Source organism: Macaca thibetana, chromosome 3, assembly GCF_024542745.1.
Source record: "Macaca thibetana thibetana isolate TM-01 chromosome 3, ASM2454274v1, whole genome shotgun sequence".
Taxonomy (NCBI): Eukaryota; Metazoa; Chordata; class Mammalia; order Primates; family Cercopithecidae; genus Macaca; species Macaca thibetana.
The window spans coordinates 164157443-164169078 of record NC_065580.1 but is presented as its reverse complement, the minus strand read 5'-3'; the positions used below and the strand labels follow the sequence as shown (position 1 = coordinate 164169078).

Sequence of the window (11636 nt, the reverse complement as noted above, 5' to 3'; positions counted from 1 at the left end):
AAATAAGCTATACACACAAAAAAATTCCATTTAAAGCAATGGTTTCTTTTTTTTTTTTTTTTTTTTTTTTTTTTTTTTTTTTTTTTTGAGATGGAGTCTCGCTCTGTCGCCCAGGCTGGAGTGCAGTGGCACGATCTCAGCTCACTGCAAGCTCCGCCTCCCGGGTTTACGCCATTCTCCTGCCTCAGCCTCCCGAGTGGCTGGGACTACAGGCGCCCGCCACCTCGCCCGGCTATTTTTTTGTATTTTTTAGTAGAGACGGGGTTTCACCGTGTTAGCCAGGATGGTCTCGATCTCCTGACCTCGTGATCCGCCCGTCTCGGCCTCCCAAAGTGCTGGGATTACAGGCTTGAGCCACCGCGCCCGGCCAAAGCAATGGTTCTCAAACTTTAGTGTGCATCAGCATCACCTGGAGGGCTTGTTAAACAAAGATTGCTGGCCCCACCACCCCAAGTTTCTGACTCTGTAGGTCTCTGGGGGCTGATAATTTGCGTTTCTAATGAGCTACCAGGTGGCGCCGATGCTGCTAAAATTAAGGACCACTTTGAGAAAAATTGATCTAAGAAACTGGAAATATCTCCATCATTCTGACTGCAAAAAGCTGAACACAATGCAGTTTCTTCTAAAAGCCTACGTGTGTGTGTGCATGCGTGTATCCTCATGGGATTTTGTTACTTGAAATGACAAAGATTCAATAAAAAAGGCTTTTTAATCTACTTTTAATTTTTAGTTTAATTCTTTTGTCTTACCTGAGGGATATTAATTCCTTTCCTTATCTGCTCCTGTTCCCATCGGCTGAGCTCTTCATCCTGTTCTCCAGTTACTAAAGCATCATCATCACTCCCCTCAATTCCTACAGCCATGAGCAACAAAGAAAAGTAAGTAACACTCAAAGAGCAAAGAGGTAAAAGATGCTGACCTGACATTTCACAAGAACTGAGCAAAACTATTAACTCAATCTTACTAAAATGTCTAATGTGATCTCCTCTCTCATTTGGTAGTCCTGACTTTGCCTGTTTTAAACACAGTATTCCTTGAAGCTAAAGGCAGTATTAATGTAATAGTTAAAATCTTGGATGTGTTTCTTAACCTCTGTAAACTTGACATCAACAAAGGGAACAAAATCTAATGCCTCCTAAGAATACAGAATTATATGAATTTATGCATGTAAATTGCTAAGCACAATACCAGCTGCACAATAAATGTTCAATAAACATTAGTTATCACAATGATATTATAGTTTTTAAAAATTCCAATAAGATACTTGTACCCAAGAACAGTCCTCTAACATAAAATGTAATAAGTCTAAATACTTTTTACTTGACTATAATATCAAATCACATTTAACAGCATTAGAGGCCAGGCATGGTGGCTCATGCCTGTAATCCCAGCACTTCGGGAGGCTGAGGCACAGTGGCTCATGCCTGTAATCCCAGCACTTCGGGAGGCCAAGGCAGGAGGATCTCTTGAAGCCAAGAGTTAAGACACCAGACACACTGAGACTCCATAACTACAAAAAAATTAAAAATAAAAAAATTAGCCAGGTGTGGTGACAAACACCTGTAGTCCCAGCTACTTGAGAGGCTGAGACAGGGGCACTGTTTGAGTCCACAAGTCAAGACACTGCAGTGAGCTATGATTGTACCACTGCACTCTGGCCTAAGTGATGGAATGACACTGCCTTAAAACAAACAAAAAAAGACAACGCAATAGGCTTACTATTCAATTAAATCAAGTTACCTATTTCCTCGGCAATTTTTTGTCTTTGTGACTTTTCTTTCACAGAAAAAACTATCCGGCGTTTCTCGTCGTCATCTTCATCATCACTGGCATCATTCTCATCTTCTCTAACAAGGCGGCCTTTGCCAGGCTCATTATCATGAGGAGTGAAATCTCCCAATTCTCGGGCCATTTGGCGCTTTTTCCTTGCAGCATGTATAAAAGCTGCATCTGGAATTTCTCCTAGAAACAAATGGTAAGAATATAACAGTATGAGAAGTGCAAAGTTTCTATTTTCTTGAAAATATGAAAGGTAAAATAATCCAAGATAGCCTCATCACAGTGATGTTTCAACTGCTGGCACCTCCTTCCCACACTGTGTCTGCAATCTGAAAGATTGTTAATTGAGTTTAAATGGAGTATAAAAGTCACTGAGGAAATTAAAAAGAACATATAATGGTAATATATATGGGAAAGAGTGGGACGGGGTAAAAAGGAAAAACCCACCAAAGCAGTTTTGTTTTAACTGTAATTTTTTTCTTCATTTTTAACAAATAAAAGTGGCCGGGCACGGTGGCTCACACCTGAGGTCAGGAGTTCAAGACCAGCCTGGCCAACATGGTGAAACCCCATCTCTACTAAAAAGACAAAAAATTAGCCAGATGTGAATCCCAGCTACTCGGGAGGCTAAGGCAGGAGAATCACTTGAACCCAGGAGGCAGAAGTTGCATAAGCTGAGATTGCACCATTGCACTCCAGCCTGGGCAACAAGAACGAAATTTCGTCTCAAAAAAAAAAAAAAAGTTACAAAACTGTATTATGATGCTGAAAGAGATAAATACAATCTCATGACCCTGAAAAGGCACTATATGATGTATAGTACATTTCTCTTGCAGATAGTTTTTAGTTCACCTGTAATCATACTAAATATTTAATTTTGTACCTAATTATTTCTCATATCATAATAAGCTTTATTCCATGTTATTGTTCTCCATAAACATAATTTTTAATGGCTTAACATTTTCTGGATAAGGCATAATCTACCTCACACATTAACTGACCTTTTGACTACAGTAAAAATTAATGCCTCCCTACTTGCCTAATCAGTATTTTAACAGCTACATAATATCCTATCAAGTAAATGTACTGTAATTAACTAACAAACCTTTCCCCTCCTGCTAGAAAATGTTGCTCATTGCAAATGTTCCAATAAAAACATTATTTCCTTGGGATAAATTTCTAGATATGAAATTACTGGGTCAAGAGTAAGAACATTTTGAGATCTATTGATTCATATTGCCAAAGAGTTTCCCATAAGGACTGTACAAATTAGACTCCCACTAGTGATGTATGTATAGAATTTACTACAACTTTCTCAGCCCAGAGTAGCATGTTTTTAAATTGTATAAACATTAACAGGAGTTAAATGGTACTGCTTCATAATTTAAATCTGGCTACTGAGCACTTATTTATTCAAAAGCTGATTAGCCAGTGGATAGACCTGCAAACTATTTTTTGCAGAAAAGTAAAAAGGAGTATGGACATAAAACAAACAGAAATTAGGCCAGGTGCAGTGGTTCACACCTGTAATCCCAGAACTTTGGGAGGCCGAAGCAGGCGGATCACCTGAGTTCAGGAGTTCAAGACCAGCCTGGCCAACATGGAGAAACTCCATCTCTACTAAAAATACAAAAATCAGCTGGGTGCGGTGGTGGTTGCCTTTAGTCCCAGCTACTCAGGAGGCTGAGGCAGGAGAATTGCTTGAACCCGGGAGGTGGTGGGTACAGTGAGCCAAGATCGTGCCATTGCACTCTAGCCTGGGCGACAGAGCGAGACTCCATCTCAAAAAACCAAACCAAAACAAAACAAAAACAAACAAAAAAACTAACAGAAACTAGTTTTGCTTTTAGCAGCAGTTCAGAAGAAAGTTAAGTCAGTCTCAATCTGATACATTAAAAAGGACTACAGGACCATTTTTCCACTTACTTGAAGACTCATTTGCAAAATAAAATTACCTGTCTGTGAATAAACTTGGAAAAGGTGGGAAACTTCTGTTTCTCCTATTTTTTATATTTGCAAATGGAAAAACTCCCTCTTCAAACAGCGATGTCATAATAAGAAACACGACTTAGCTAACTCCTTCTTAATAATCATCTTTAAAGATGGCCCATTCTTGCGGGTTTGGTTTACTTCTGAGAAATACTTTTGAGTACACACCTGGACGGAGAACATTCAATGAAGATAAAGCATTTGAAAAAGCTCCACCAGTCTTTGGCTTTTCTTCCTCTTTTTCACTTTCCATATCCATTTCATCTTCACCATGTTCACTGATGATAACTCCATCTTCTTGATTTGTATCCTTAACATGTCCTGTTTTGTCCAAAGGTTGTTCACCTAAATTTTTGAAGAATTAAAATATATGTAAAATAAAATTCATAAATTAAGAAAGCTTATTTCTATGGTATTGACATCAAAATATTTAATTTAAAAAAAAGGAACTTTTCATTCAATTATGGGCTCAATCCAGTAAAGCTTGAATTGTTTTGTTTATTAAAAACTCAAAACTCTTGAGTGCATGAGTATGAAATAGCATAACAGACAGGATTAGGTAAAAATAATACAGAAGATAAAATAAAGGATGCATTTGAGGCCCCGCTCCATCCCATCTTCAGTTGATTTTATCAAAATGTCAACAATTTATCAAAACTGTTTCCTCTAAACTCCCACAAGGAACTGCTTGTACCTCTTTTAAGCATTACTTCATTTTATGTTAGTATTTCATTAAACCCTAAGCCCATTCAAGGCAACTCTGTTATGAACAAAGCACATTTACAGTCCAGCTAAGTCTCTTAGTAATGGACACTTACATGGAATACCTTCTTAGCTCAAAACCACGTGCCACCTATCATCTAAAGAGATAAGATCCCAGCAGTCACATGTACACTGTGCAAGCCGGACCCACTACCATGACTCAATGTTTAGGAGTGGATGTCTGACTGAAGCAGAGGTAACCGACTCTCTTTCTGGGAATCTGGAATCAGGACTGAAACTAAAGGCTACATGACACTAAGAAGAACAACCATATGTAAACTAGGAAGGGAGCTGAGGAATGGCCACATTGTGCCATCTGGACAGAGAAGAGAGTTTCCTAATTCTCAGTTCTAATCCACTCCTGAGGCCCATTTCAAGATTGCTTTCCTGCCATTGGCATCCAGGAGGCACCACTACATCTTAATGATAAACTGCCCTGGTTTACATTGCTTATAATTAAATAATCCTACTACAGCCAAATCAAAGTGTTTCACCTTGAAGCAATGAACCTGGTAATACTCACAACAGGCACAAGGAATATACTGAAGAAAGAGTAAAGCAAAAGTTTATTCTCAATATGAAAGATATTTTTCTGTCATTTCCTTAGAATGTTCCTGTCCCCAAAACTACTTCAAACTTCTTCCTTCTCCAACCATACTGTACTCCCTTAAGTAATAGTCCCAGAGATAACATCCCTCCCCTCTTTTTAACTTTACCAAGAAGATTTCAGGTCACCTGTTTTAGGCTCTTTCTTTTTTTTTTTTTTTCATTTACCATTTTCTCATTACCCAGACTTCCTTCTGAAGTGGATTCTGAAGCTATAAGATTTTAAAACTAACTTTATCACATTATTAGATGGAGTAAAAACTACCTATTTCCTTTGGTCTAAACTCATGCTAGGCAAGGCATGGTGGCTCACACCTGTAATCCCAGCACTCTGGGAGGCCAAGGCCGGCGGATCACCTGAGATCAGGAGTTCAAGACCAGCCTGGCCAACATGGTGAGACCCCGTCTCTACTAAATATACAAAATTAGCCGGGTGTGGTGGCACACACCTGTAGTCCCAGCTACTCAGGAGGCTGAGGCAGGAGAATCGCTTGAACCCAGGAGGCAGAGGCTGCAGTGAGCTGAAATCACCCCACTGCACTCCAGTCTGAGCAACAGAATGAGATTCCATCTCAAAAACAAAACAAATAAACCCATGCTAAACCAATGGCTTTTAATGGACTAAAAACAAAAGTGCAAAAGGTCTACTACATCAGATATGCTTAGATAATGAACCACTCCTACAAATTTTAAGAGTCAATGTTACATTAAATTCACAAGTATTTGTTTATGATTGAGCAAACACAAGTCCAAAGCATGGTGATATGTGAATGTTAGTGGTCACGTGTTACCCTTCCAAACATCTCTATACAGATGTTAAATAACCTTTTTCAAGGCTCCATTCATGCCTTCAATTTCATTTACTACTACTTCAGGAAACCTGCTCTCACAATTATTATCCACTTCACCTTAAACCTGGTCAGGCTCTCCCTCTCCTCTTCTACAAAGAGGCACAGGCTTCTCTTCATAAAAAGAGCGCTTTCCCACTTGACTCCATTGGTCCCTCTAGTGATTGCCTATGTCTCTCTCTGCCAAACTTCCCAAGGAAGCAGTGTGGACCTGCTGCCCTCTACTTCCTCACCAACTTTTGTGCCTTGACCCTACGAATGGCCTTTGATTTCACCCAACCTAAGCTCAGCAGCTAACCCAATGGCTGCAAGCATGGCTAATTCATATATGACAGCATCATTAAGCAATTTAGCAAAAGGTGTTCCTTCTTCCAAACAGCTCTGAGGGCACTGGGTCTGGTTGGTGGGCCACTCTCACCCAGTTAGAAGCCCTCTTCAAGAGAAAAGCTGGGCAATCCTGCCAACAGCCCCTCCTTGGTCCTCACTTTTCCTGACTTTTCTTGTGCTAGTTCACACAAGCGACCATCATCTTCCTGAAACCTTCTTCCCTTTTCCTCTTTGGCCTTTCTGATTCTTTTATCTCTTTGGTAAATCCCTTCCTCTACATGTAAGCTTACTAGAGTAGAAGTCTTTGGTCTTCAGGAATTTTTCCTTTATATAAGGCTCCCTCATTAATTCCATCCACCTTTAATTATCACCGCAATAAGCACTACCCCCAAATCTATATCTCTATTCACTGGCTACTTCCACTCAACTTCAAGTTAAAAATTGAACTCATTATTTTAAGAATATCAGAAAAATGGGGTTCTCAAGTCAATACCGTGGTTATTTTGAAGTTAATTGTCTCTGCCTACTAAAGAGGGTTGAAGGTAGGAAGAGTTCTGATTGTCAATGACAGACCTTCATTTCAGTGTTAACAACGACAATCTAAAATACAATCAGACTCTGCCTTCAGGGAGGACATTAATTGGAGTTATCTGGTGAGTGGAGTATCAGAATTAGGTGAGGGTAGAAGGAAGGAAGCGGTCAGAGACGGCTTCCTAAACTTCACACTTGTTTCCATTTCTCAACCCAACAATAAATGGCAACTAATATGGTTTGGCTGTGTCCCCATTCAAATCTCAACTTGAATTGTACCTCCCAGAATTCCTACATGTTGTGGAAGGGACCCACGGGGAGGTAACTAAATCATGGGGGCTGGTCTTTCCCATGCCATTCTCATGACAGTAAATAAGTCTCACGAGAACTGATGAGTTTATTAGGGGTTTCCGCTTTGGCTTCCTCCTCATTTGCTCTTGCTGCCGCCTTGTAAGATGTGCCTTTCACCTCCTGCCATGATTCTGAGGCCTCCCCAGTCACATGGAACTGTAAGTCCAATTAAACCTCTTTCCCAGTCTTGGGTATGTCTTTATCAGCAGCGTGAAAAGAGACTTAATACAGCAACCATGACAACAGGCCTTTCTCAGTTGTCACTCATCCTGACCTTTCTTCTACTCTCTCATTATAAATAACTGGTCTCAAGAATTCTGGGGAAAATAAGGCAGTCTCCTAGACTCCAAAATAACCAGTTCTCCTAAAAACATTCCTCCTTCCACTTGCCTTCGCTATTCCTATATATAATTATTCATAACCAAGTCACCCTATGGTTTGAATGTCCCCTCCAAAGCTCATGTTGAAATTAATTACACTGTAACACTATCAACAGGTGGGGCCTTTAAATGGCAGTTACAACCTGAGGAGATTAATGCTGTTATCCCAGGAGCTGGCTCCTGATAAAAGGGTGAGTTTGGCAGGATACTCCCTCTCTGTCTTGGAGGCTCACCTGCCCTTCTACCATGTTATGACACAACATAAAGGCCCTTAGCAGATGCCTGTGCCATTCTCTTGGCCCTCCCAGCCTCCAGAACTGTAAACCAAATAAACTTCTATTGTTTATAAATTACCCAGTCTGTAGTATTCTGTTACAGGAGCAGAAAAATGAATTAAGACACTCCAGGTCAAAAGCTCAACTTTGACCGTTCTTTTAAATCCAACATGGCAAAGTGTACATCAAGCCTATCAATTCTTCCCTTGGAATGGTTCTCAAATCATTCTTTCTTTCCACTTCTCCCCCTAAACAACAGAAAACATTTTTAACTCACCCAGAATTTCCTACTAAGTCAGTAGAAGCCTTTACTCTTGCTCAACTGTGAGACCTTTTTAAACCCACTATTAATGGATCAAAGCTGGCCCTTGAGTTTAAACTGCTTTAGACCTCCAATCTCTCCTCATGCTGCATATTAATACCAGGCTAAAGTTTCAAAAGGCATTTATCATGTCATCATCTTGGCAAGCCACTACAGCAAATGTAAACCCTTACTGGATACTGAACATCCTTCACAATCTGTCAACGTGTCTTTCACATGAAACCTCTAACTACTTCCTTCACAAATCATCTACTCAGACCTATCAGGTGTACTTGTTCTTTTCCAAAACGGCTTTAGTCATTTTAATCCTTGATCATAATCCCAATACCTTCCCTTTCGGAATTTTAATTATCAAAGATCCATCTTCAAGTCCCACTTTTTCCATCAAGCAGTCCTCTCTCCTCTGAAAGCGTAGCTATCCTTTGGAACACTGATTGAACATTTTGGCAAACACTGAATCCTCTTACACGGTTATGAGATATTGTCTTCACAATCAGATTGTAAATTTGAGATACAATGCCATACTTTTTCACATTAAGCCTGTGAGAATCTGGAAAGTCATGATTCTCTCATTAATTCCATAAAACAAAACAGCATTTGCATGAGAATAACTCAGATCATGGAATATTATACTGGATCCACTTTCCTAAAGACAAAATAACTGCTTAAAGTTTTTTAAACTGAGGTTTTGAGAGACATAAGAGATGTCTGTACAATACAACTGCCTCATTATTCTAAGGAGTCTTCATCTAGTACCAGATAAGGCTGCTGAATGGAAGTAATACCAATATTAAACTTAGGGCTTTCCTAAAAGTTCTGTAAGAATAAAATCCACTGTGGAAATACCACCAAGGAAATTGCAAATCTGTCTCTACAAAACACAAATACAGGAATTTGCACAACACTCCTTCGAACAGGAATAAACCTGTGTCTTAGGCTGAAATGAGAAACCTTTCTCTGTTCAACAGCAGTCTGCACACAAGAAGGAAAACTGAGAGAGAATCTAGTCATTGCAGCAGAAATGTTCCAGTGGCAACAATTCTGTCTTTTTAAAAAATACATTTACAAAGCAGTTGTGTTACAATTAAATAACAGAATTGTATTGCTACTCAATGAGGGCCCTTGACAACCACGGGGTCCACCGAATGAGTTCAGAAGATATATAGCAAATCACTGTGAGAAAGAGCTTTCATTTTGTCATTTCAAAAGAATTCAATTAGTTTGGTACTTACTTTCAGCTGATGAGTTGAGTTCTGTCTTAATCTTCGATTTTTCAAGATCTTCTTTATATTCCTTCTTGAGCAATTTTACTATCTTTTTGCTATAACTTGATTTCTTCACTTTGAAAACTTCTTCATTTTCTTAAAAAGGAAATTAAATGAAGTCTGTAGAAACCATTTTCTGAAAATATTTTCCCTTCTTTCACATGATCTTACGTGCTGTTCAGATAAATTCTCCCAAGTATATATACTCATATGCCAAATTCATTGTATAATTATTTCAAGTCTGTCACAGACTCCAAAAACAGAGGTCAACTTCCTAAATTACTGTGAAGTAATGAGATTTTGAGACTTTTTAAAGGACTAGCACATGTAACTTCACAAAATGTTCCCACTGTCTTCCTTAAATCATCTATTTAAGGAGGGGAAAAAATCATTCAAAATGTTTCTGAAAAACCACATCATCAAGTTATTAACGAATCTGAAACAAAGTATCTAAAATAAAAAGGTGCTGTCAATTCTGAGTAACTACATCCACCATAAGCTGACATAGTTGTTTTAAGGCTAAGGTAAGAGCAAATCACTTTTCTTTGATTTGAAATTTTAAAAGTACTAAATACTTCTAAAAAATAGCTCATGTATCTCAAAAACAAAAATCTGTCTGTACTCCTCACAAACCAAATAAAAAGTAACAGAAATGCCAAAGATAAACTGCCTACCTTACTGGAAACCTGAAAGCCTCTCGAATAAAAATGCAAGTAAGAGTTCCAAAACTTGATTTCTTTTTTCGTAACACAGAATTAATTGGGTTATGCACATTCAAATGGTCAGAAGAAAAGATTTAAGGCTCATTTAAGATCAGCAATCTAAATCCACTGCAGCCTGGTCTCCCACAAGGAATTGGAGAAACTGCCTTGCTTTTACTATTACACCGTCTCGCTTCACTGTTCCCAAAGTCAGTGCGAAGAAGGCTGGGTATTAGCTACCCGTAATTACTTTTATGGGTAAACTGAGGCTCAGCGACTGCAAGGGACTGGCCCAAGGTCACTCAAAACCAGAGCTGCAACTCCAGGCTTCTGTTCCCTCTCCTAGTATTACAAACCCGGCCTTCATGGTCGAGGATGCCTGGACAGAGGCTCCAAGAAGTGTGGGCGCAGTGACCTGCAGTGGGCTCGGAAAGCATGCCGAGAGCAGCCAGGGGACCCACACCAAGTTGGCTCTGAAACACGCCAGGCAGAAAAGAGGCAGGACAGGGAACACCGAATTTCCCCCGAAACATTCAGAATGCCCAATCTGAGCTCCCGCCGCGTGGAGTAGGAAATGCCCAGGAAGACGATGCAGAGGAGGTGGTTAAGAAAAGGCTGGTGGCAGCGCGGGAACGCGTCCCTTGCCCGAGCAGAAGGCCGGAGGCTGGGGAAGATTCGCAGCCGGTCGGGCGGCAGGGGACTCCGTTCCAGGGCTAGGGGGCTGGGTGTCCAGAGAATACGGGGGCCGGGTACTGGGGCCTGGGTCGGGGATGCGGCCGTCTAAGGGCGCCCGAAGCGCGGACTTTACCTTCCTCCTCGTCCTGGAAGCTGAGCAGGCTGGCCCGGGGCATCTCTTTGTTCTCGCGAGGCCTCTTGCGCGTCTTCAGCCCGTTGCCGGGCTCCGCGCCGCTGGGGAAGCAGCCCCCGGCCTCAGCTCCGAGGCCCGGGGTCAGCGCGGAAGGCGGCGGCGGCCCCGGGCCCAGCAGCGACTCCCCCCCAGGGGCCCTGTCGCCGCCGCCGGGGCCCGCCTCTTCGCCAGTGCCCGGCGGCGGCAACAACGGCGGCGGCTCCTGCTCCTCATCGCGTTCCCGCTCTTCCTCTTCGGAGTCGTTCCGCTTGCGCACGTTCACCCGCCGGGCCTTTCGGAACATCTCCGCGGCCCGCACGGCGGTCGAACACCCGCTTCCACACCGCGGTCCCGGCAGCACCGAGCTCGTGACGGCGCACGCGCGTTCTCCCCAGCTCCAGCCGGGTCGAGTCCTCTCTGTTGCTACCGCGCACCCCACGAGCGCGCATGCGCTTGTGCTCCCACGCGCTCTCAAAACTCGGAGAAAAAAAGAGAGGGAGCGAGAGAGAGCGAGCGAGCCGCACACCTCTCGCGAGAGCGTCGGCTCTTTGCATCTCCCTCTGTCGGATTGGAGGACTATTAGCTTGGAACTCCGGTGTTGTTTGACAGGTCACAAAGGGGATCATAGAGATGAGAAAAAAGAGTAGGCTCTG

At 41.7% G+C, this 11636-nt stretch overlaps 1 protein-coding gene across 3 annotated transcripts in view; it reads right to left on the bottom strand.

Moving 5' to 3' along the window:
* The window catches only part of PAXBP1 (PAX3 and PAX7 binding protein 1), a 38020-nt gene extending 26541 nt beyond the window's left edge, over window positions 1-11479 (bottom strand). For all 3 annotated transcript variants that reach the window (XM_050785977.1, XM_050785978.1, XM_050785979.1), the window contains exons 1-5: window positions 10945-11479; window positions 9403-9531; window positions 3937-4113; window positions 1741-1962; window positions 750-853 (exon numbers count right to left, since the gene is read on the bottom strand). In XM_050785977.1, the coding sequence (XP_050641934.1) occupies window positions 750-853; window positions 1741-1962; window positions 3937-4113; window positions 9403-9531; window positions 10945-11287 (975 nt within the window). In that variant the 5' untranslated portion in view covers window positions 11288-11479. The remainder of the gene's footprint in view (window positions 1-749; window positions 854-1740; window positions 1963-3936; window positions 4114-9402; window positions 9532-10944) is intronic.
* Window positions 11480-11636: the final 157 nt, after the last annotated feature.